Here is a 24,409-nt window from a genome sequence, read left to right as displayed (position 1 = left end):
AAAGTAAGGAAAGTAGAGGTGGATGATTAATTGTAAAAATTCGAAGAATCGTTACCTCAGGGGAATCAGGACCCGAGGGAACAACAGCTTCTACCAATCTGCACCTGACCACTGTCTGTCCCAACGAGTTTCTCGCGACAACTTTGTAGCTACCCACGTCGTGTTCTTTCGTCGGATTGAAGCTGAGGATGGATCTGCCGTCTTTGTCTTCCGTCACCTTTATTCGGTTTGTTTCTTGAATCATTAGATCGTTTTTGTACCATTGGATCATCGGCTTGGGACTGCCGACAGCCAGGCACACCAGCTGAGCAGGTTTGCCTTCCTCGATCGGACGGATCTGCGGTTTTTCTCGGAAGAACGGTAGGTGTCCCTCTTTTTTCGACTCTAACATCGCCTCCGCCTCGGCGTAACTATCCAATCGTGTTCCCAATTCGTGTTTCAAACGTCTCAGCGTGAAGTTGTCCGGCGATCCGTACCTGTTGATCCTGGCTCGTCTTTCGTCGTCGATTTCTTCGTCCATCACGTCCGTGAATCGACGACGCTCGCGTATGATGGGCGCCTGATTTGAGACCGCACAAGAAATTATATCTTTGATGGATCCAGATTTCAGGCAAGATGCGAGTGGCTGACCGAGTGTAATAGAAAAAAATAGTTTTCGCTTACCCTCCAATCAAAGTTCTCGTCGGTAATGGTGCGAGAGAATCCTGGACTGCGGTTGCACGCAACCTTCATATACTCGCGCAAACGTACCGGGAAACCGGTGTCTCGAAGTTGGAGGAGGTACGTGTCCGGTCCATTTTGATAGCTACGAAATACGAAAATATCATCAACTAGTTAAAGTAGTCGTTAAAAGTATGCGATACTCACTGGCTTTCGCTCTTGACGACACCAATTTCCGTGTCGATCGGTTCCCTCGAAGGATATCGATTATCCCAGGCTTTGGCTAACGGTCTTTTCAGTGGACTATACGTTCGGTCGTCGCTGGGTTCAGGAGTGTATTTATGACCAGGCGGATAAACCATCCTGGATGGATGTTCGAAAGCTGTTTCCAATTTGCGTCTGCGGAACCATGTGCGGCAGGATGCGTTGTTGTACCAATCGCTAACAAATGGATTTACGCATTAAGAAAAAGTTTGTTTTGCTTGATACGATAGTTTGGATGAATAGCTCGACAGACCGATAAGCTCACCGATACAGTTTATAATAATTCTTCAAATTCTCCGACGGAATCTTGTAGAAATCGGTGGGAGATCGATCCACGTAGGTTATCCAGGGATGAGCAAGAGCAGCCTTGACGTCCATCCGCCTTTCGCAGTTGTACATCAACAACGAACGAATAAAATCTTTACCGTCCTCCGAAATGTTATTCCAACGATCATCAAATTCCCACTTTCCTTCTCTGATCTTCATTAGTGTCTCTTTGTCGTTGAATCCTCTGAACGGCGAGATTCCAGAGAGTAGTATGTACGTGATGATACCGACGGACCACATGTCCGTGCTGAACGATACTCCCTCGTTGTTGGTCACTTCCGGTGCCACGTACTCGGGCATTCCGTAAGCCAGGGTCATCAGTCTCGTCTGCGAGATTCTCCTGGAGAGTCCAAAGTCGCAGATCTTGAGATCGTCGCCTCCCGTATGCGATATCAACAGATCTCCGAGCTGGAAGAATCGTTTAGAGGAAAGAGATTAAAAGAGATTAGAGAGAGAGTAACGAGAGTGTAACGAGCAACCGAGAACAAGTTTATCGAAGCAAATGTTGTCGAACCGTTAAGCCGAGGTGAGCAAAGTGATTATCGTGCATGTATTCCAATCCCCAGAGCAGTTGACGAATGTAACCAGAGATCTCTGGCTCGGTGTAAAAAGCTTGCTTGGTCAAGGTGTCGACCAATTCGCCACCGGCAGCTCTATCGTTTGGTTAAGAAACAAATGGTTTGCTTTGGTTTACGATTCGACGAATGTAGAGTATGCAGTAACGATCAAAGATGTATAAAAAAAAAAGGTTTGTCTGTGAAAGGATACAGTTCTATTATCAGGGTGACGGACAGATCGTTTTCGTAGGCATCGTGCAGTCGCAGCAGCTTCCTATGATTCAAATGGTTCATAACGTCCATCTCGTTGTACATGTACGGTCTGATTTCTCCTGTTCCGTGCATCACCTTGGCGGCATAGTTTCTTCCGGAGCATCTCTCGACGGCGTGATAAGTGACAGCTTGGGTGCCGCGACCGAGTTCATCGCCTAGATCGTAATAGTCTTGGTACGGCTTGTCGTGACGCGTCTTTATGTCGGACTTTCTCTTGTACGTTCTGTATCCGTACTCGTGCTCGTTTTCTTCGACGTGCAGCATCACGGAACAGGAGATCGATCCCGCCACGTTTCCGGCGCTTATCGAATAAAGACCCTCGTCCTTGACGATGGCATCGTTGATGATCAGAATCGATGTATCCGGTTCGATGAATTCGATCTAGCACGAAATGTAAAGAAAATTTCAAGTCTAGCATGTAAAGAGAAAAGATGGCCGTCGAAAGATATAAAAACGAACAAACCCTTATTCTCGAAGAAGAGGTGAGAGGTTTCCAGTCCTTGTACCACTTGATATCCGGGAAAGGTATACCGGTGACGCGAGCCACCAGTTGGCCAGTTCTACGGACCATCACGATCACCTCTTCCGGTCTCTGGATAAACGACGGGTACTCTGCGATTCGTAGGCGAACCCTTTGCCTGGCTTCGCCGTGTTCGTTGCTGGCTACAGCTTCGTACATTCCTTCGTCCCTCTCCAACATTCTATTGATGAACAAAGTGGCTTGTCCGTTTCTCGTATAACTTTGGTCGTATCTGCCACCCGATTCTATCAACTGGTCGTTGAAGTAGTAGCTCATTCTCGGTTTCGGGTATCCGTACACGAACCAGAACAGACTACAATTGTGGTGTTTTACGCCGTACTGAGTATCGTACTCCTGACGAAGGAATCTAGGCGCTTGGGCGTAGTTGTCGTGAGGCGGTCTCTCGATGTCAAAGTCTTTCGGGAAGTAGGGGCTGGTTTCGGGACGAAAGTCGATGCCAGGCGGCAGGTAGGGGAAAAATTTCGGCGGATCGGGCTCCAATTTGGCGCGGTAGGTTTGCGCGAATGGGGACGGGTCGCTGATTCCGTACTTGTTCTCCACGCGGATACGAAACTTGTAGTCTCTAAACGGCTCTAGATTGCGAATGTCGCAGACGCAACTACGAATGCCTGACCGAACGGTGAACCAATCGCCATCGGGCAACTCGCACATCTCCACCTGATACGTGACGGGAATGCGGGGACCGATAGGGATGGACGGTTTCCAAGATAAGGTTAAATGACGGTCCATCATCCTGCTGATGATCGGACGGTCGGCCAACGGTAACGGTACTCCGGACTTGCGATATTTGTCGAAATCTGCGTACTGGTCGGCCAGTGGCTTCTTGGCGCGTGGTTCCAGTGCTGTTGACATTGTAACATCGGTAAGTTAAGCGAGTCCGGCAATCACAGCCAATCGCCACTAAGAATATCGATTTGGCCAACAGTTGGTCAAACTAACTCTGCTTACATTCGTAAATCAATTCCGCGCTGCAAGAGTCTTGGCCGTGAGGATTCGCTATCTTCAGGACGTATTTGCCCGCGTCCAATTCGTCGATATTGGCGATCGTCAAACGCACCAGGCTACCCTCTTGGTCCATTCTGATCCTGTCGGTCTGCCAGATCCTGTCACCGTTGCGATACCATTCGAAATCAGGCTCCGGGTAGCCTGTAATGCAAGCTGTAAATTTCGCTGGCATACCTCTGTATACCTCGCAGTCGCCGATCCTCTTTAAGAAGGACGGAGGTTCGATCTTTTGCATCTTTTCTCTGAAAGCAAACATTACGATTCTCAATTTTCTCCAAGATAACTGCTACTGCTACTGCCACGCGTACATGTACCATCAATTTTACCAACGGAAAGAAAATTAATTAATATGTTATATTGTACAGCTGTTATATCGACACATATGGTATAATAAGGTATAAAACGCACATTTTATCGACCACGGCCAAATTGGCCGCGCATTCCGCTTCGCCGCTTCTGTTAGTCGCTCGGCACTTGTAAGTGCCAGCGTCGTCGTAAGCGCAGTCCTTTACGTACAAACAGCAGGCATCGCCATCGCGTTTCATCTTGTACTTGTCGTCGTCTTTCAAGAGCGGTTTATCGTTGAAATACCAAGCGATATCCGGTCGTGGGACACCTGTAACGCGCGCTGGAAACTTGGCATCGAACGAGGGCAGTTGTTGAAGGTCCGTAAACTTTTGCGTAAAGCTCGGCGTCTGATAAATATTTCGAACGTTGGCTGTTGCTTTGGTAGCGTCCTGGCCTAGCGGATTGATCACGCGACACTCGTACACACCGGCGTCTCTCGGTTCGCAAGGATTGATTTCCAATTCCGTCTTTTTTCCGTCGCATGTCACGGTCAAACGATCGGACAGCTGTACAGGTAGCCCGTCTTTGGTCCAGTCGACGTCCGGTATCGGATTGCCCACGAAACAGACGGACAGATTCAACGGCTGACCTTCCTCGACGTTTGCATCGCGCATACGGCTCACGATAGCAGCTTTTTCCTCCGCAACGTCGGGCTGGAGTTTGCTTACGATACCGATAGTGCCCTTGCAGGAGGCCGTGCCCTCGGTGTTGCTCGCTACGACCTGGTAGTCCGCCGCATCTTCCGCTGTCGCTTTCTCGATGATCAACGCTTGGCTACCATCGGGCAGGCTGACGGTTTTTATACGTTGTCCATCGGGTACGATCTGGAAACGCGCAAACAAACACATTTTCGTCACGTCAACCTTGGACTTTTAACGATACGTTACCAAACGAACCTCTTCTCCGTTCTTGAACCATTGAAGCTGTGGCCTAGGTTTACCCACGACTTTTACCTCCATTTTCACCGGGAACCCTTCTACCACGGTCAGAGGTTGAAGACTACCAACGAATTCGGGTCGTTTCTCTTTCTCTTCGACCTCGACTTTAGCGGAACCAGTGATCTCGCCGAGCGAATTCGATGCCGTTAACGAATATGTGCCAGCATCTTCCGGACGAGCGCTGTCAATTCTCAGACCGATCAGTCCGTTTGGTTCGTTCATGAAGAATATCTCCTTTGCTTGACGCAACGGTATGCCATCTTTGAACCATTGCACCTGTGGATTCGGGAAAGCAACCAGTTGGGCTTCTAGCTTAAGAGGTTGACCAACGATCGCCTTGACATTTTCCAACGGTTTCGAGAACGATGGACACTTTCTTTCGGCTGTAACGTACAATAATATCATGGTATTTCGCGGAAGCAAATAACAATTTCGTTATAAACGATTCGAGTTTTCTATTAGGTGTACTTACGTCTGATCGCAACGGCGCACAAACAAGTGTGGTCACCGGTGGGATTCGAGATTACAAGTTTGTAAGCTCCGCAATCCGTTGGCTTGACGTTATCGATCGTAAGCTTGGTAGTGCCGTCCGGAATCGTTTCGATTTTCACGTGTTCGTCTGGAACGATCTTCTCCCCGTCCTTGAACCAAGCAACCTCGGGCATCGGACTACCGTCCAGCTTCGCTCCGAGTTCCAAAGGTTCGCCTTCGTCGACCTCGATCGACTTTGGTAGCGATTGGCCAAAACTGGGAGCGATTATTTTCATGTTCAACTGGCAATCGGTTTGCGAGCTACCGGCCACGTTGCTCGCTTGACACCTTACGTTGCCGACATCGCTTTGGGAGAATGTTTTGATCGAGTAGGTGCTGTCCACCGTGCCATCCACGTGGCTGGTTATCGCGTGACGACTGTCCTCCTTTACCGTCACCCCGTCTTTTAACCAGGTGACCGTTGGCTTCGGGATACCAGTTACGCGTATCTTCAGTTCTAGATCGTCGCGGTCTTTGCATTCCATGTCGGAGAGCTCCTTTAAGAAAGTCGGCGTCTCGGCTACGAAATATATCATATTTTCATTCGAAATCTTGTTGATTTACTGTAGGTACACGTAAACAACCGTTACGCGTTAAGACTCGATAAATCAAAAATCTGTTACTTACTATGCGGTTTGAGCGATGCCTGTGCGCTAGTTTCGCCGAGATAATTTTTAACGTCGAGCTTGTAAATTCCACCGTCTTCGACCTCGACGCTCTTAATGATCAGCTTGTATCTATTGTTTCGTTTATCTTCCGCGAAATCGAACCTGCTCCCCTTTTCCAGAATCTGCCCATCCTTTGTCCACGTGATATCCGGTTTTGGATTTCCTCTCACGATCGCTTCCCATTCGAGTGGATCTCCGACCGGTGCAGTGGCGTCCTTGAACTCTTCGATCTCCGGTCGAAGTAACAGATTCAAGAAAGCCTGATCGCGTCGATGAAATGTTTTATTCGAAACTGATACCTTTAATTTATATTAAATTTGATTTTGTTCGATATAAACGAAATTCCTACTAACGCTAGCTTCTGCTTCGCCGTATTTGTTGTTCAACTTGACCGTGTACTCTCCGGTATCTTGTTCCGAGCATTTCGGCACTTTTAGCGTAACCGTGGTCTCGGTCAGTTTGTCCGCTGCTGGTTTGTTGACCAAGGTGCACTTTAGACGGCTGTCATCGGCTGAGATTTCGTTACCTTTGAAATACCTGTTTGGCCGCGATTGCAACAGAAAAATTGCAAAGCCAATCGAAAGAATTCGGAGGTTGCGACAAGTTGCGCGTACGAATAACAAAGCTTCCGTTAGAATGTACAATAATACGTACCATGTGATTTCAGGAACAGGATCCGCCGTCAAGGTGGCATGGAATTCGCCCGATTTTCCTTTGGCTACGTCTACGTCGCTCAGAGGTTCGGTAAACTTTGGTTTTCGAAGCTCGTCGACGGTCCCAACTTCCAGGTATCCTTCCGAGCTGTCCTCGCCGAGTTTGTTCGTGAGCATACACGTGTACACGCCCTCGTCTTCCAGCGTCGCTTTGGTCACTTCCAAAGAATAGCTTTCTCCCGAGCTGGCGATCCTTAACCGATCCCCGGACCGCAATGGTTTTCCGTCTTTGAACCATTTTACGTCCGGTCTTGGCAGCCCCGTCGCCTTGATCTCGAACAATACCTTCTGGGTCTCGTATATCGTTCGATCGGAGAGAGTCGCGCTGATGATGTGAGGAGGTGCTAAGCGAGAAATGTACACGTACAAATTACAATGTATCCGTATCAAAATGACGGAATTGTCGCAACTAATAAACATTTTTTCCTTTGCCGTGCATCTAATGGGTCGTTGCGCTTGCCACGTGCTACTGCTGTTGGTGCTTTGTTATTCGATTCGACACACATTCTACCATCTACCTCTAAATGCTGGCCAATTTTGCTAATTTTCAAACACATTACCGGTACGGTTGGTTCGATAACGGGCCAACGACAAACACGAATGTCTGGCATTCCAGATATCGCTGCTTACCTGAACAAAAACGATGAAAACCTGGCCACGTTTCACTCATCTCTCGTTCCAAGAATCGGCAAGGGTTTCCCGTTAACATGCACACGTACAAAACACGAACGCGTTTTTTCACGACATTTTGCAACTGGTTACGAGACAACAGGGCCATGAAAATCTTTAAGCGAAAACAGAATCGATCGTGCTATTATCGAAGCCGGTATACAAGCGTAACAAGCGTATGGCGATGCATATAAAACTGATCGGGCAGGAAATATCCGCCTCGAGCAGCCGCAATCCGATGGAGCAATCCGGTCTCGATCATACCTGAATCTCTGCTAGATTCTTTTTCAAGGATATCGTCGAGCACGCTGCGCTGCCGTTTAACGCGATTCAGAAGCGCCTCGAGTTCCTCGTCAGCCTCTTCGTCGATGCTCAGGGCAGCTTTCAACGAGTTCTGCCTCGACAAGGATCTCTTCGACTCTATGGAATCCATTCTCTCTATTTGCGAACTCTGTCTCGACAGACCATTTCCAACAGACGCTCGACGCCGCTCTTCCAAATTATTCTCGATATTTTTCTCCGTAATCGCGATCGAGATCGAGTCGACGCGTTCCAGTTTTAGACTTTGTTTAGTTGGTTCGTTTTCCTCGATCGTGACAGTCTGCGGCTGATCCATCGTTTGGTCCATCACCTTTTCGGAACACTTTCTCCTTTCCATTTTGAAACTGTGTTTCGAGAGAGCAGCGTCCTCGAGTAGAGCAGTCTGGGATCGTTGCAATGTTTCGAGGGTGGATTTCTCGGACGGCGACTCTTCCAGCGATCGTTCCTCGACGATGGTCTCGGCGAGTAGCGTGCCTCTGTACGGTCTAGCCTCCTCCAGAGTCTTCTCCTCGATTTCGTTATCGTTACCGTTGCACTCTTCGTAGGATCCGTTCGCCAACTTGACATCTTCTGATAACTCGGCGCACTGCTGCATGTCGATGTCGTCGGTGCTGACGTCTCTGGAAATAGCCTTCAAGCTCGACTCGTCGTCGGAGACGGAAACGATCGAGACGCCGCGATTCACCCGAAGCCTCGACTTGTTGTCCTCGCTGGCCTCCGAGAACTCTTCAATTAGAATGCCGTTCTGCGGTTTTTGGACGGTTTCTTCTTGCACGGTGTAACTGTACGAACCAATCTCCTCGACACGAGGACCGGACGAGTGGATCTCCTGGCACTCGACCTTTGTCGCGGTCATCTTGCTGATCGTGTGGCTCTCGTCGGGACCTGCGAACGGTCTGGCTGGTCACGGTACCTTTTACTAAAACGCTACGAAACCGATCCCGAGCTTTGCTGCGAGCTGTCGTAGACGTAACGAGGAATTCGCGTAACCTTAACGCTTTTCTTTTATACCCCGTTAGAGGTTCGTCAACGTTCTATGGACACGTATGCCTAAGTATGTATGTATGTATGTATGTATTCGTATTACGGTGTGCCGTAATTTGTTTACGCGGCTGCCGGATCTTGCGACTCGCGACCGATCGCATCGTTTCCCGAACAAACCCGACGTACATACTCTATCTTTACCTTTGGTATAGTAATGTAAGTACGTTAAACGATATCGGGAGAGTGCTCGCGAGTGCTGAACGATTCAACCGAAATCCGCGCTCGCAACTATCGTTACGCGTGCTATTGTTTCAGAGCCGTGGACGATATTACCTGTGAGTATAGCTTCGTGGGTCGTCGTGGAGGCCACTGAGATTGTAATCGTGTCACCAGGACCCCGCGTTACTTGGACGTTTTGTGTCTCCAGTTTCACTCGACCTGAGAGTTATCAGACATAGTTGTTTGGGCTACGATCTAGCTCTACGTTCAATCAGCCATTTCTTTCAAACTTATCGCTTATCGGTGAGGCTATTTTAGCAACCGTTACAGATTTATATTGCCTTTTGACAACCGATGTCAGCTTAGCAATGGTTAAAATCGTCTCGCCAGGACTTGTTCTGGACGATTTACAAAAAAAAAAAAAAAACTGTGCTCGCCAAGCAAACATTGACAAACGACCTCGAGAGCTTGTGCTCGAGTTTCTCTTTGAACGCGAATCGCGCTGCATTTTAGTTTAGCAGAAAAAATAAAAGTTTTTCTAAGGCTACAAAAAAGGTTTTGTAAAAACGGCACGTTTCCCCGAACGTTTCAAAATTTTCTTACCAAAATATGTCGCGCGATCGAATCGCGTCGATCGCAGGGCATACATTCAAGCTTTGAAGCGTTTCTATAGCAGACTTGAATAATCTCTATACAGCTCACTCTTTTACACTCTTTGTTTTATTTTTACGGTGTTACCGACGATCGATGATCGATTATCGATTCTTCGACGACCATTCGATTACCTTCCGGTCCCGATTCCTCCGCGTGTTGCTTGTTCGGGCCAACCTCGTCCTCCTCGACTTTCTGCACCGTCGTCTCCTCTTCCTCTACCGTGATCGTCTCCTTTGTCAATTCTGTTTTTTCATCGACGGTTTCTTCCGTTTTCGCTATGGAATTTAGACATGCACACATTGGGATTGGGTGTCGGAAAATCGTTAACATATTTTACGATCACGTTTGGGACGAAAAAATGGTGATTATCAGATCGAGTACAAGAAAACAAAACGAATATAAAGACATGGATAGGGCCAGATAGAAAGACACGAGAGGAAAGAGGCTAGAAATTCGTGTTGCGTTTTTCTCGGAGAGGAAACGACCAAAATGAAAACGAAACCGTACCTTTGGCTTGGTACATGCTGAACGTTGATAGTCTCTAGACTCTAGAGTCTAGGCGCACGGGCGCACGGGTGGACGCGGACGCGAACGAGGACGGTTCGCTGTTAATTCTCGTCAATTAAAAATACGTAAATTCGTTTCTTAACGTTCTTCGTAACATTATTTAGATGCAATTCAATTTGCATTTTCATCTAACCGATACATCTGATTGATATTTATATGGTCGATCAAACATGTCGGCAATGGAGCAGCGCAACAATTGTACCTCGTTTCGTAGGGGAAACGAGGGAAAATAACTTTGACGATAACTTACTCATTACGATGACTTTGCTTTTGCTGGTAACGTATCCGAGTTCGTTTTCAGCTCGAACCTCGTAGACGCCTCCGTCGGAACCTTTAACCAAAGTCACCGTCAAATCGTAGCTCTCCTGACGTTTGCTGTCCCTCGTTATTTTGATTCGTGCATCGGCGGATACCTCCTGCCCGTCTTTGAACCATTTTACTTCGGGATCCGGTGTGCCGGCCACCTCGAATATCAACTTTAACGTGTCGCCTTCCTTTATCCTTTGATCGGCCAACTTCTTTATTAATTTCGGCCTCGTTTTCACTGTTAACGTCGAGCTACTCTTGGTCTCGCCGTACTCGTTCTTCACCATGCAGGTGTACGTCCCTTTCAATTCGGACTTGGCATCCGAGATGAGCAATTTGTAGACGTCGTCCTCTTCGCTGCGAGTAAACTCTTTACGTTTTTCCGTAATCTCTACGTTTCCGATGTACCTGTTGGGACGAATCTATGTTTACTACATATTACACTTGGACTTGGAGTGTTGGATGAACAATTGATTGTAAGATTTCTAACATACCAGTGTACACTCGGCTTTGGAAAACCGTCCACTTGTACGCAGAATTCGATGTTTGTCTCACCTTCGTTCACCGTCACGTCACTCATTTTCGTTTTGAACCTCGGAACACCCTTTACCTAAAGAAACGAGAGAAAGAGAGGTTACTCGTGTTAAAATTGTCAACAGAAGCGACAAATAAAAAATTTCAATTTATTTCTTACTTGAATCTTGGTTTCATCCGACACCGCGCCATGCTCGGAAATGACTTCCGCTTTGTAAACTCCCGCGTCTTCGCCTAACGCACCCGTGATCTTTAAAACGAACCTGTTTCCTTCTCGAAGCATCTTAACACGACTATCTTGCGTAACGATCTGGCCGTCTCTGTACCAGTTGACAGTGGGTGGCACTTGAGAGTCAACGTCCACAAACAACGTAAGCGTATCGCCTTCGTTCAGGATCTGCGGTTCGCCCAATCCTTTCCTGATCTTTGGCGGACTTATCACTCTGACCTTCCAGATCTCTGTCGTCTGATTCACATCGTTACGCGCAACGATCGAGTAAGATCCAGCATCGTCCAAACGAGCGTTCTTTAAAACGAGTTTGTAGGTGTCGTTCTCTTCCTTGACGATGCTTATACGATTGTTCTCTTTAATTTCTTGACCGTCCTTGTACCATTTCACTTCGGGCAATGGGGTGGCTTCGATCTCTAGAATCATCGTCACCGTTTCGTCCATGATGGCTGTTACGTCCGTTTGCTTCTTGATAACCTTTGGGGCGGATTTCACGATTAGCTCGATCTGCGTAATGTCTTCGCCCAGCTCGTTTTTCGCTCTGATCGTGTACGTTCCCGCGTCCTTTGCCGTCACTTTCTTTATCACCAGAGTCATGGATTCCTCATCCTCCCAGAGGTACTTGTATCTTCCACCAGCGACGATTTCCTTACCGTCCTTGGTCCACTTGATGTCAGGTTTCGGGTAGCCTCTGATTTGAAGCTCCAACATGGCCGATCCACCGGAGCTCGCTTCCGAGTGTCTCATTTCTGAAACGAGTTTTGGCTTCTCTGGGTCTTTCAACAGTTGGTTTACCGCGCCCTGGACTGTCAACTCGGCGCTGCAGCTAATGTTGCCTGTACGATCGAAATTTCAAGGTAAATAGTAAATAGTAAATACTTGTTTTCTTCTATTAGAAATTACCTGTGCTAGTCTGCGCAACGCATGTGTATAGGCCAGCATCTTCGGGCCTTACATGCTGGAATACCAACGCTAAAGTGTCCTCGTTGTCCTGGAAGAGCACCTTGAATCGTTCTTCGGGATCGAATGGTCGTCCATCGCGCAACCAGGTGAACCGGGGTTCCATACCAGGCTCGAGAAAGTTCTCTGGAAGGTAGAGCAACTTTTCGTCGGTTACGGTTACCGATGCTTCGCACGACGTTTCTCCGTATCGATTCTTCGCGGTGCACGAGTATTTCCCAGCGTCTTGTTTTTGCACGTCATCGATAACCAATTCGTAGAACCCTTTATCCGCTTGATCGGTGACAATTTTTATGCGTGAATGGTTTGCGTCGATCGGAACATTATCCTTGTAGCTAGATAGTAAGCAAAATTTACGTGGAATACATTCGTCATTTTTTTTTTTTTCGATGGATAATAATAAAGAAACGGTAGTCTCCTTACAATTTCATGTCAGGGTTCGGATCTCCTTTTACTTTGACCATGAAACGTAGATACGTATTCTCCAACAGCTCGGTGTCTTTCAATCGTACCAAAAAGATGGGCGCGTTAGCTTCCGCTCTTGCTTTCTTCTCTTCCGGAGTGACTGCGATTGTTAGACCAATTTAGATACATGTGTCAAATGTTATTATCGTTTCGATTATTGGATTCGATCATTTACGATAACGATAACAGAAAGTAAATAAAAACTCATCATCATTGGTACGCTTACGTTTCTGTACAATCAGTTGTGCTGTACACGTGGATTGACCCTCGCTGTTTATAGCTCGGGCGATGTAAATACCAGAGTCCGATTCGAGGACATTTTGAAGCGTGAGTTTGAAGGTTTTTCCAACCGCGGAAGCTGTTATGCGATCGGCCAGTCTGTCGTCCAATGGCTTGTTGTCCTTCAACCATTGCACCATTGTAGTCGAGTCGGTTTGCAACAGGGTGCACTCGAAACTGGCCATTTCTCCAGCTATGCGAAAAAATGGTGAACGGTTAACGAAAAATAATATGCCGAACAGGACATGGAACTTTTCTTGTTTTAGACAAATTATTTGCCTGTCTCTTTGTAAGCGTGACAAAAAAAAAACGTATATACAAGATTAATCAAAATTTAGGATAAAACTTTGACAAGTTTATTCAACTCTCAATGAAACGACAGTAATTAAAATTCAAGTATTACACGTCTTTAATTTGTACTACCGCGTTTCACTGTGTCGTTGTTTATTTATATCTCGTTTGCTTAATCAACGCGACGGTGAGAAGCGTGATACGAATAGACGTAGCTAACATTGACAAAAATAGGGACACAAATATGTAGTTTCCTACGTAAAATCGGGGCAAATGTTTGTGAAAAAGTAATGAAAAAGAGTTGCTACTTGAAAAGTCTATGTAAATTACAGTAAAGCGAAATCGTGTTAAGTCGATGAGTGTGCAGTGTGCAGTGTGCAGTGTGCAGTGTGCAGTATGCAGGATGATCGAAAGTTGTGTTGCGTTGTAAAACGTGTCATGTGTGTTGGCGAATGATAAACTGTAACAACATCTAGGATTAGCAGTGAAGCTTAACCAACCGCCTAGTGGAATGTGTGGAAGCGTTTTACCCAGCTGGCTAGAAGGAAGATGGAAGAATAAGAAGAATACGGAACATTTCAATGATACGTGATACGGTACGACAAACAAGAGATTGACAGAAAAGAGCGCAGTACGGCGGATGATCGAAATAGTAGAGAAACTGCGTCGATCACTTTACCTACGGCGTGTATCAGTGCCACGTTATTTTCTGGTATCGCTAGAACAGTAAAAATGTGTCTTACGTCATGTGCTCGATTCTGCTGTTTGCAATCGAAAATAGTTTTTTATTTGTATCGAACGATGCGCGAATTCTTTGAATCAGTGACAACGTTACGCGATACAAAATTAACGAAAAGAAACTTTGAAAATAAATATGTATTATATGTATATGTACAGTACAAATTAAACAAATATTTCCAGCTGACATTTTTCCTATTTCTCATTCTCGGTTAACCATTTACTTTTATGGTACAAGATACAAGGTTTAGTTACTACTTTTTAACTACTTACGTTCGACGTTGCTGCCTTGGACTGTCTTGACAAACGTTGGTTTTCCTATTCCGCCCTCGGTGATCCTCCCCATGTTCGATCTGGTTTCCATCGAAGCAGCATTGCTACCTTGATAGGAACTCGAACTCGACTCCGTCTTCACGGCACTAGTAGATGACTCGAGGAACGCGGTTGTGGCATTGCGAGTGCTGGACACCGAGGAATATTCTGCGAGCATTAACCAAAAGAAAACCGTATCGGGTCTATAGTATTGTAAAAATGTCGATTAATAAAAATAGTGGTTTTCTTCGTAAAGAGCACGTAAAAAGCTACGCGTGCTCTTGTTCCCGAATAATCGGCCAGAAAAACATTAATTAGTACCTTCCACAAGTTTGGAAGAGCTGTATCGACTCGCAGAGTATCTTCGAGACATGTCTGCGCTTTCCTCTTCAACCTTGGCTTTCTTACTGTCTGGGTTGCCCGGATTCCCTGGGTTCTCTTCTTTTCTTTTCTCCGAAAGACAGGGCTTCTCTTCGGATCCTGGATTTCCTTCTTTCTTAGCTCCTGGATTCCCTTTGATATCTTCCTTCGTTTCGGGCACCTCTGTTAACTGCAAATCGTCCGCGGCGTGCTCTGCGAGGGCTACCACGTCGCTCGCGTATTGTCGAATTTCTTTCAGCCAGCAGACCTTTACAGGATCCTTGTGGGCCACCAAAGTGACGGGGTACGCAGGATTCGATGGACAGTGTAACTCGAAAGTCCGTAGATCCTCTGGATGGTCCTTTACCTCTACTTCTGGCAGCTGACAATCAGATTTACGTAAAATACAAGTTGAAAATGCGTTACTTTAACGAAACCTTGTAGATACATATATATACTCACTCGAATAATATCTTTTAGGACGAAAACTGATCTGTCTTCCGATATTCGTCTGACTTTGCAGACGAGTATGCGAGCTTTAAACAGAAACAGGTACCTCTCTTTGTTCTTGTTGTCCTTGTCGATCACCGTGTACCACTCCTATTACCGCAAAATCATATTTTTATATGCGAGTACAGTTTACAAGGGAATCGCGATCGAAATTAGTCTAGTCGGGCCGTACTAACATGCGTGAGTAATCTGCCAAGTTTATGGATATTTCCTTTGTATCCTTCGATATTGCTTATGAATTTGTTATCCGTTGCCCTGTGCGGGATACCTAGCATCAACTCCAAAGCTTTTTGGAGGTCGTCGCAGTTTTCGCCTAGTCGGGTCGAATACTTGACCAGCTCCTGAAGACAATCGCGGAAATTTAATATTCTTTTTTAAATAAGAAAATCTCGTTCGTGGCCTCGGTTCGACGTTTACGTTTACGTTAACCAACGAGTTCAACTGTCAATTTCGACGATTTTTATTTTTCGCTTGGAACAGACCTATGCTACAGTTTTTCTACGATAGACGAGTAGCGATGGAAAGGATAACGCGTCGCGAAGATGACCCGTTTTTAGCTTGCTAAATCCGTACGGCGCCCACTCGTTCGCACACCACCAAGATACGCTCCGTCGCGGTATTATTGTATAACTATACCTCGTCGAACTTTGTGGCTTTCCTCGATCTATATCTATCTACCATGGGTGAAAAGCGGTGGTTTCGAGTAAAATGAAGTCGATCGAATACCGAATACCGAATACCGAATACCGAGATCCGTCATGGGAACGCAACGTTGGAATAAAGTCGTCGTGGAATTTGAAAACAGGGACAAGAAGAAATTACAATAAAATATCCATACAATAATTGATACTTTGGTATGCGTTTTCAAGGTGAAGCGGCAAGTATTTTAGCGCCGAGCTATTTTTGTCTGACACGAACGAATTTTTGGCACGAATATAGGTCACTTGCGTATTTTACAGGTCGCTGTGTCTATCATCGAGTCGGTTTTCTTTAAATGCCAATACAGCAGCAAAAAGTGTCGAAAACTTGAGAGATTTATATCGAACAACGCGTTAAGCATAAAGCGTTCAACGACGCTCGATACGAGACCTATCGAGTTTCAGTTTCAGCAGCATCTTTATCTTTGCGTGTGTTTTATGCACAACTACCGGAATGCTTTCAAAAGATACACTCGCCACGCTGTATTTCCGTCAAACACCCTTGAAATGTATTTCGGATGCGGATTCACGGCAGCGTAATAATTTCTTTTTCGAAACGGGGCCAGGTCGCGAAAAATTGCATACGCGGAGAAAACAGATGTTTCGATGATTAATTTTACCTTAAGCAGAAGCTGGTAGTCGTTTATGCGTTGTATCGGAAGCTTCAAGTGTTCCGATAGACTTTTGTCGTCGTGGAGAGTCTGGCTCAACTCCTGCGAACAATAAAGTTTTCACAAACCCGTACCATGTTTGTTTCAAGGTTGCTCCTTTTGCCTGACAGACATTGATAACGTAAATAACATAAATAAAAGAATTTGATTTATTACGACGTAGGTACGCGTATCTCAAACAGATATTAAGCTTATCGATGCATTTTTCCATACATATTTTAAATATTATACAATTCTACGAAAATGTTGGTCATTGTTCAAACTATAGCGTTGCGCGCAAACGTTTCAAAACGAAAGATGAAGATTAGAATGCGTAAGAATACATTTGGATTTGTACAGGTACACACGCACCCTGTTCTTGCCTCGGTCCTATTAACACATCGTGGAACAACCAATTGTTCGCAACTGTAATTCGACACCAAGACGAACAGATGCGTATTTTTGGATGCGACTAGACTTTTCACGACACTATTTCCAATCGATCGAACTCTAAGTTTAACAAACACGAGCCAACATTACGATTAACGTTCTAAACGAGTGCCGATTACCGATATCTTCACGAATCGCCTTCTACCCAAATATCAAACTTAACTTTCGCTACCAAACTACACATTGCAGTTGCTTCACAATTTCAATTTAAAAAGTTGGCGGTATCCTGCGATACGTGACTAAACTTTCGACTCGACTCGACTCGACTCGGTTCTAAGATAGCTGAAACTCGGAAAACAGATTAATTCGACGATCGATTTCGACGCAAGAAATAACAGAAATTCATCGATAAAGTGTAAAGTCTTTTAAACTTGAAGAAAATATCTATACCGGTTCGATGTCGAATTTTGATCGGATGAAACAATGTTCGATTGACGAAGAACGCGGACTGAAGAGAAACGGAAACGGAAACGGAAATGGAAACGGAAACGGAAACAGAAACAGAAACAAAAAAAAGCACCGGCGCTGACGACGACGCCTTACGTCGACGTCGACGGAAGGGCTAACACAAACACACGTTAACCGGGGTCAAGGGAGGTAAACAGAAAACACGGTTGTTCGTGTTTCGAGTAGACGGTTCGAGGAAGATGCCGCGACTGGTCGCAGACTGGATCGAGTCCCTGCTCTTCCGTTGATTCTCTTCCTCGAAGGGGATCCGCAGTCGGTGGTTACCGAAAATCACCCGCCACCAGACCAATACGGCCACGTCTATACTTAGACGCCGAACGAACTCGTGGACTGACCACGCACAAAAACAACGCGAACAGTCTCCGGATCGTCCCTTGATTAGTCTCGTTTCAACCCTTTTCGCGTCGAATGGATTCTAACGAGCGCGGCAAAAATAAATGGAACGTACATTTAAATTACAAACGACGGACAGTACCGTCTCGTAAATGCTAACGTAAATAATAAACGAGAAATCTTAACGTCCCTAAGGCGCCTTTGAAACCAGACACGTTTAAACTTGTATCGCGCAATCTAATTTTAATTTTTACGTTATTAAGCGGTTGTCCACGAGTTGTGAAAATTTTGCTGATCTTGAGTCAAGTTCCAGAAATAACGCGACGAATCATGAGAAAAAAGCAAACAACGGATTTGATGTAACGAAACGACGCATCGGCGTCGGCGTCGGCGTCGGCGTCGGCGTCGTAGCTCGGTATACTTTTGGGGCCACCCACGAGCAGTGGGTATGCTAACGCTGCTAACAGTTACATACAATGTTGCTCCGACATACATACATTCATACATATACATGTATGTATAGCTCTCAGCGTTGAATGCTCCATTTTCTCATCTAAGAAGGGTTACACCGGCTTCTGTTATCGCGAAATGACAGCAGCGATTCTGACATCACTGCTCGATAACGTGGCACTTTCTTCCTTTCTTTTCAAAGCACGCGTCTTGGCCGCGAGACTCTCGCGCATAAGCAACAGAAGCGAAAGATGTTCCCCGCGCGTTAAGAATAAACTCGAGCTATTTCGAGGGCTGGACAGACGCCCGCTTACCCCCGCTTGTTACGTAATCGCGAAATTTCCTCCGATTTCCATGGACAAAACTATCGGCCACCGCGGAATATCCTGCAAGTCTTTTCGTCCGGCAGACATTATACGATTTGCGCGCAAAATTATATCGAAAAAGTAGATTTTTATTTAAAAAGAAATATATGTGAAACGATTACGAGGATAACATGTGAAACGCTCGTAAAAGTAAATTATTGTCAAAGATAATTATAATTCATCGAAGCGCGGAGAATCGTCACGAACGGATCGAGAGCGCGCGTACGAAATCGTTGGAAAGCAAATTGCTTTTTGATTTGGGCCAAAGATGCCGCGGTATCGTGGATCCTAGCGTCGAAATGGCAAACTACAAACTCATCGAACGGAAATCTTTCTTATCGTCTTAGTTAGTTCGCTTCGCGAAACGCGGCAACTTTCCAATATTCAAACTTTGTTGCGTACAAGTTCTCAAAGATACAATTATTACCCATACGGTACTATGGATACTAATCGATGCGTTTAATTATCGACTAACTGACCTCAAAGTATTCCCGTACGGGGTCGTTCATCTGTAGAAACTCTTGAGCACCCGGTTCGTCCCTGCAGTAGGCCACGTGTTTGTCGAAATCTCTCTCCTAGAGCAGTAATTTTTAATTAGGATATCGTATCGTTAACATTTTGCCAAATCTCGAGAGCAAACTATAATACATTGTCAAACATAGGCGTTCCGTTAGATTGTTCGAAACGATGTTTGGATAAAATTCAAATTAAAAAGAAAATACAAAATATTCGATATGAACTCGTTAAAAAAAAAACTTTCTACTTTTCTACTTGAAAAACCGATCGATTCGATAGTTGAAATCGCAATAAAATATGTTTCATTCACTTACCAGTCGTAAAAATGTTTTGCCGAGCATACGTGGCTGATCCGCATAGTATTTGACACCCTCGATCAACACCCTGCCGAACGATCTAAGTAAGGCTCGAATTAATTTCCACGCTAAACCACACGCCATGCCTACGCGGCGAACGAGTCCATCCTCGATCGTTTCAATGCGACATTTAGGGGTATAGGAGGGCAACATTTACTATTAAATTCGGGACATGTTCGCTAACTATTCGCAACACCATCGCAACCACTCCAAGTTTATTAAATAGGACAGTGTTATCGATAGCATCATACTAAATTATATTATTACATGTATTAATGAATAATTCTTTAAAAAACTCATTTCCGAGATATTGGGACACGGTGAGCAGTACGATTCGGAAGCGTGCTCTTAAATACGAGGAAAGGTGCTCCACACTTTTGAAACAACTCGATCGTATTAAATACTGCATAAGATTAATTACCACGAAACACACGGCCACACAAAAATATGCCTTATTCGCACAACTTACGTCGTTTCGCTTTGCTAAAGGAAAAGAAACGTATGCTGGTAAACGTGTACGATGTGTTCGTGTTTGCGTGTGTTTCATCTTTTTTCGTTCAACTCGGATACAAATCGACAGGTAGAGAGGATCGTGACGGGTCTGATACATATTAAATTACGGGTGAACGCGGACGTATATTTTTTATACGAATATTTATCGTATCTTGCGCTTTGCGTGAATCACTGTGCGAATAGTCGTTGTACGTTTAAAGGTGTGCATTTATCTTGAACGGACGTCGCGCCGTATAAGCGTGAATAGCGAGTACCCACGCCGCCGCGCCGAGACGTTGGTGCTCGATACATTCGTTGATGGTACATCGAAGCGAGGACACGCTCGATTCGCGTTCGTAAATTCGTCACGATCGCGATCGATCGAAGCGAATGCTCAGCCGAATGCGCGCTTTAACGATCAATGTCAGATGGAAAGTGTCGCAGTGAACTTGTATCTTTTGCCGATGCTAGTTGAGCCTGTATACATACGTATTGTGAAAATCGGCGATTTGCTTCAGGTTCGTGAAAATGATGTCTTTGTTGTCGCGCACGACCCGTGGTACGTCTGGATTGTCGAGCGGATTCAAGTAACGTTCGACGACCAGCTGCAGGTCTCTGCCAAATTCTTCCTCGGTCTCGACCAGTTCTTTCACTACAGCCCTACGAAAGATTATCGGTTAGCTAAGGGAATCATACGGAAATCAGTTTTTCACTCGACCTATTCAAAACGAGCAAGCATCGTTGTGTTTGTTCTTGTTCTTGGCTTATAAAAATGTATCGCTTTTCGAAGAATTTCGCCATGCGAAGGATAGTCATTTCTCTCGAGCTGCTTTAATCGCTTATTTTGATTATGGCTAACAAACTCACTCTCTTCGAAAATGCGAATCCTCGGGTCGGTGTCCAGTCGCTGAGTCCTCGCTGAGAGCGGTTTGCATCAAGATGGACATAGGCAACCATCCTTCCCTTGAATCGGCTGTACGAACATACACTCTGCGAAATAAAAGAAGAAAGAAAAATAAATAAATATTTGACAAAAATTGATGTCCGAGATAAATTTATGTAGACCGAATCCATTTCCATCGTTGGGAGGTAATGGAAATGGTTCGCTTGAAATGGTATTGGTGAATTCAAGGCCTAACGAGCCAAAGGGGCGGCCAAGAAATTTTGCGTTTCATTGAATGAACGAACGCGAGAATAGGGAGACCCGTCGTTACTGTTACTCGCTAAATTCAAATATAACTTTTCGTCGCCCACGCACTCGTCCATCTACCTATTCCTTTTAATAACCCGAGAGAAGTGTATTTTTGGTAATTAGTCATATTCCGGTCTATTTCTAATGTCAGCGGAAAAATTGTTTGCGTGTTTGTATTCAAAGCGTGAAAAGCTCCGAATACAGTGAATCCATCCAATGTTTGGTGGTAAAACAAGCATCGTGCCGATTAAACACAAAACAAAACGAAAATAAATGGAAACTGTATATCGTATATGGTACTCTATAAATCCAATCCAATTTTACACACACACACACACACACACGCGCGCAGGTATAACAGCGCAGGTTTGTTCAAAGTTACAAAAAATCAACTTCTCGATGTTATACCGTGGTAAATAGTAAACAGCGTACTTGTTACTCGTTGCCGAACAAGTACCGGTGAATCGATGTTTCAGCTTGAACCTTACCTTTGCGCGAACTTATTTTCAGACCTGACCGTTATTTCGCCTTCCTAGGAATCGAGTTTGGCAAGCCAATAGAACGGAACAAGACGTTATTCGCTAAATTACGTAATCGGAACTTATTTAGATGCGACATTTAGCGTTAAATCAACGCATTTCCAGAAATAAATTCTAAAAATGTCACAACTTTTCTAAAAGACGCGAAAGCGATCGGGTCGGCTAACGTAAATTCGCGTTTACTTAATTATCCATACAATTCGTTTCAACGTCACCTACGATTGCTGACACTAGCTATTTAAATTCGATGCGAATTCGTTAATTGGCGCGGTATCGAATTTGTGATTTTGTTGGCCGAGAGCTAATCGCGGGAACCGTCTCCGAATAAATTTTTATTCGCGGCGCCTTGAACTGTGTGTCGAAGGTGCCACCACACATTGCCTGCCTCCGTTTCCTTTACTTTGTAAAATACTGGGTTAGATAGTCGTTTCGGTACGATCGCGAAGGATAGGGGGAGGGGTGAAATACGACGAGTTCATTGGCTTCACCGTTAACATAATGCGTGTAGGCTACTGTTTGACCGGAGCACCTGTCGTTGCTATATTTCGTGCACGGATTTAGTCGTGCGCGTCGGTGTAAACGCGGTTTCGGTTTCGCTGTCGCTTTTGCATCGAGTCTTTGTCGTTCAATGAAGGCCTTCGCTTTCCTCACCGTTCGACCGTTGTTCTGTTATTGTTCGAACGAATCGCGACGCGACGTTCGCAAGCTTTCCATCGATTCATCTACAGATTCACATTGTCGTATTCATTCGATTCTGTCGCGACTCAAATGCTGACAAATTCGAAAACGATCGCGTAGCTACAATTTGTCGTTTGGCTCGCAGCTGCCGAGACTATATTTCAGTGACCGGTAGCGCCTCGAGGCCTGACGATGACGCGCCCTTGGCCAAGTCTGCAGAGTTCAATGCGGAGCATCGAGTCGATGATCTTTGCCGGTATCCGTCGCGTCGTAATCGATCTTGACGTTTCTTCGGTTTACTCGAGATTTGTTTTCGCAACAGCAACATCTGGTCTTTTCGGAACGTAAATTTCGCTATCGAGAAGGTGACTTGATACTTTACCTCTGAAGGCTGGTATCCGAACTCGATCTCGCGATGTTTCGTGCACGAGGATCGGCGTGTTTCCTACGCGGCCGTACCGACAATTTGTGCCACGCTGCCGAGTTGTCCAGCACATCGCCGACCTGTCCGATCTCCAGATCAGGATCCAGCTTGATCTTTCTACAACACGGTCAAACACCCGGAATAGATCCTCGGTTCGGGCTCCTGCCCGTTTTACTCGAGCTTTCCATGCAGACTAAATATTATTCTTCGTTAATCGAAGCGGGTTAGCGATGCGTTAAATGCGCGCGAATCCCGCGATGCTTTCAGACTTTCGCGTCTCTTTTAGCTTCGCCAGGCATTTGCACTTTTTTGTTATTCAGTTTACGGAGCATATTTATAGCGGGCTAGTCTATTTGTAGCAGTTAACGTTCTTTACGTGGACAAGATTTCCCCAATCGTGGGTCCGACGAGTTCGATGATCGAGGTGATTCTTAATCACGCACCTCCGAAAGATAACGAATTAGGCAATGAAAATTGTGCCGTCGACCTAGAAATGATAAGAACCACTGGTTTAACGTGACGATTGTTTTGTTTTCGTCGGCGCAGCGGCGGCGGCGGCTGCGACGGTCCATCGAACCGAGTCGCGAGAATGGTAGCTGTTGCAAGACGATTCGAGGTTGTCGGAGTTTCGCGTGTCCGTGGACCTCGCGAAATTTTCCGTTTGCGTTCGCATGCTCCCGCACCCTCGACGTATTTTATAAACGCTCCTGCGAGAAACGCCGCCGGCGAAACGTCGTTCCGCGTAAAAATATCGCCGCGAAAATAAGCAACGGAGAAATCTACACGGGCTGATTCGTCACGTTTTGACACGTGGATCGGCAGTGCCGTAATTTCTGTCGGCGACTTGGAGCTGCGTTATAATGTTTCACCATCTTTTATATTTTCTTTTTGTGTAATGTAAAGGACAAGTTGCGTAAAGCGGTGTTACAGCAGCGATTTACAGGATTAATTGTTAATAGCGTTTAAACGTTTCCTCGTACCATGGTCAAAGATTCGGAATCAGACAACATCGAATTGCGTTTCTTCCAAAGAAGACATGCATCGTTCGAACGTGTTAGAAAATCGTGCACAAGAAAAGAGTTTTTTCAAAAGTGACAGATCGCATGGCTTCTATCCGTACACGCGTAGACTATATAGGGTCTGCGGCGAGTATTATTTTTGGCCTGCCACGCGTTGCATGCACACACGCACACACACGGAAATAGATTTTAGCGCGGCTGTGCTCTGACACGCAAAGTCAACGATCCAACAAGACACCGTGGAAAATTTGTTTCCCTTCGTTTTACATACGAAGCGAACCGACTGGAGGCCGCTTACTTGGCTGGATCGGCATATTCGAGGGCCTCGACGATGTCGCCAACGTTCACGGTGAATCCATCCGTCTCGCTCTTGTAATCCTTCACGACGATATAATTGTCCAAGGATTTCTGTAACAAACGCAAAGATGTATACTGCCGCGAGTTCTTGTACTTGTATCGCAAGTTTTTCTCGAAAAGGTTTCGAGTAAATTCCACCTGAATCTAAACAGGTTTAAAGAACGAATCGTGGAAGAAAGCGCAAATGGCGTACTATCGA

The 24,409-nt window shown here is 45.5% G+C and overlaps 1 protein-coding gene across 10 annotated transcripts in view; it reads right to left on the bottom strand.

Moving 5' to 3' along the window:
- The window catches only part of LOC128880212 (obscurin), a 38,793-nt gene that overhangs the window by 2,043 nt on the left and 12,341 nt on the right, over nucleotides 1-24,409 (bottom strand). For 4 of the 10 annotated variants that reach the window (XM_054130034.1, XM_054130035.1, XM_054130037.1 and 1 more), the window contains 35 exons: nucleotides 24,152-24,261; nucleotides 22,793-22,951; nucleotides 20,869-20,991; nucleotides 20,491-20,661; nucleotides 19,468-19,549; nucleotides 19,117-19,212; nucleotides 16,542-16,634; nucleotides 15,400-15,564; nucleotides 15,176-15,313; nucleotides 14,675-15,095; nucleotides 14,315-14,521; nucleotides 13,983-14,021; nucleotides 12,960-13,205; nucleotides 12,692-12,833; nucleotides 12,212-12,603; nucleotides 11,240-12,144; nucleotides 11,040-11,155; nucleotides 10,490-10,953; nucleotides 9,804-9,947; nucleotides 9,133-9,237; nucleotides 7,759-8,700; nucleotides 6,767-7,169; nucleotides 6,466-6,649; nucleotides 6,072-6,372; nucleotides 5,386-5,964; nucleotides 4,872-5,296; nucleotides 4,036-4,799; nucleotides 3,571-3,869; nucleotides 2,545-3,464; nucleotides 2,020-2,462; nucleotides 1,766-1,904; nucleotides 1,190-1,659; nucleotides 868-1,101; nucleotides 664-805; nucleotides 56-559 (listed from right to left, as the gene is read on the bottom strand). In XM_054130034.1, the coding sequence (XP_053986009.1) occupies nucleotides 56-559; nucleotides 664-805; nucleotides 868-1,101; nucleotides 1,190-1,659; nucleotides 1,766-1,904; nucleotides 2,020-2,462; nucleotides 2,545-3,464; nucleotides 3,571-3,869; nucleotides 4,036-4,799; nucleotides 4,872-5,296; nucleotides 5,386-5,964; nucleotides 6,072-6,372; nucleotides 6,466-6,649; nucleotides 6,767-7,169; nucleotides 7,759-8,700; nucleotides 9,133-9,237; nucleotides 9,804-9,947; nucleotides 10,490-10,953; nucleotides 11,040-11,155; nucleotides 11,240-12,144; nucleotides 12,212-12,603; nucleotides 12,692-12,833; nucleotides 12,960-13,205; nucleotides 13,983-14,021; nucleotides 14,315-14,521; nucleotides 14,675-15,095; nucleotides 15,176-15,313; nucleotides 15,400-15,564; nucleotides 16,542-16,634; nucleotides 19,117-19,212; nucleotides 19,468-19,549; nucleotides 20,491-20,661; nucleotides 20,869-20,991; nucleotides 22,793-22,951; nucleotides 24,152-24,261 (11,067 nt within the window). The remainder of the gene's footprint in view (nucleotides 1-55; nucleotides 560-663; nucleotides 806-867; nucleotides 1,102-1,189; nucleotides 1,660-1,765; nucleotides 1,905-2,019; nucleotides 2,463-2,544; nucleotides 3,465-3,570; nucleotides 3,870-4,035; nucleotides 4,800-4,871; nucleotides 5,297-5,385; nucleotides 5,965-6,071; nucleotides 6,373-6,465; nucleotides 6,650-6,766; nucleotides 7,170-7,758; nucleotides 8,701-9,132; nucleotides 9,238-9,803; nucleotides 9,948-10,489; nucleotides 10,954-11,039; nucleotides 11,156-11,239; nucleotides 12,145-12,211; nucleotides 12,604-12,691; nucleotides 12,834-12,959; nucleotides 13,206-13,982; nucleotides 14,022-14,314; nucleotides 14,522-14,674; nucleotides 15,096-15,175; nucleotides 15,314-15,399; nucleotides 15,565-16,541; nucleotides 16,635-19,116; nucleotides 19,213-19,467; nucleotides 19,550-20,490; nucleotides 20,662-20,868; nucleotides 20,992-22,792; nucleotides 22,952-24,151; nucleotides 24,262-24,409) is intronic. The other 6 variants (XM_054130038.1, XM_054130031.1, XM_054130029.1 and 3 more) reach the window with 5 other exon arrangements.

The sequence above is a fragment of the Hylaeus volcanicus genome, chromosome 7, assembly GCF_026283585.1.
Source record: "Hylaeus volcanicus isolate JK05 chromosome 7, UHH_iyHylVolc1.0_haploid, whole genome shotgun sequence".
Classification (NCBI taxonomy): Eukaryota; Metazoa; Arthropoda; class Insecta; order Hymenoptera; family Colletidae; genus Hylaeus; species Hylaeus volcanicus.
This window is presented reverse-complemented; position numbering and strand designations above follow the sequence as displayed.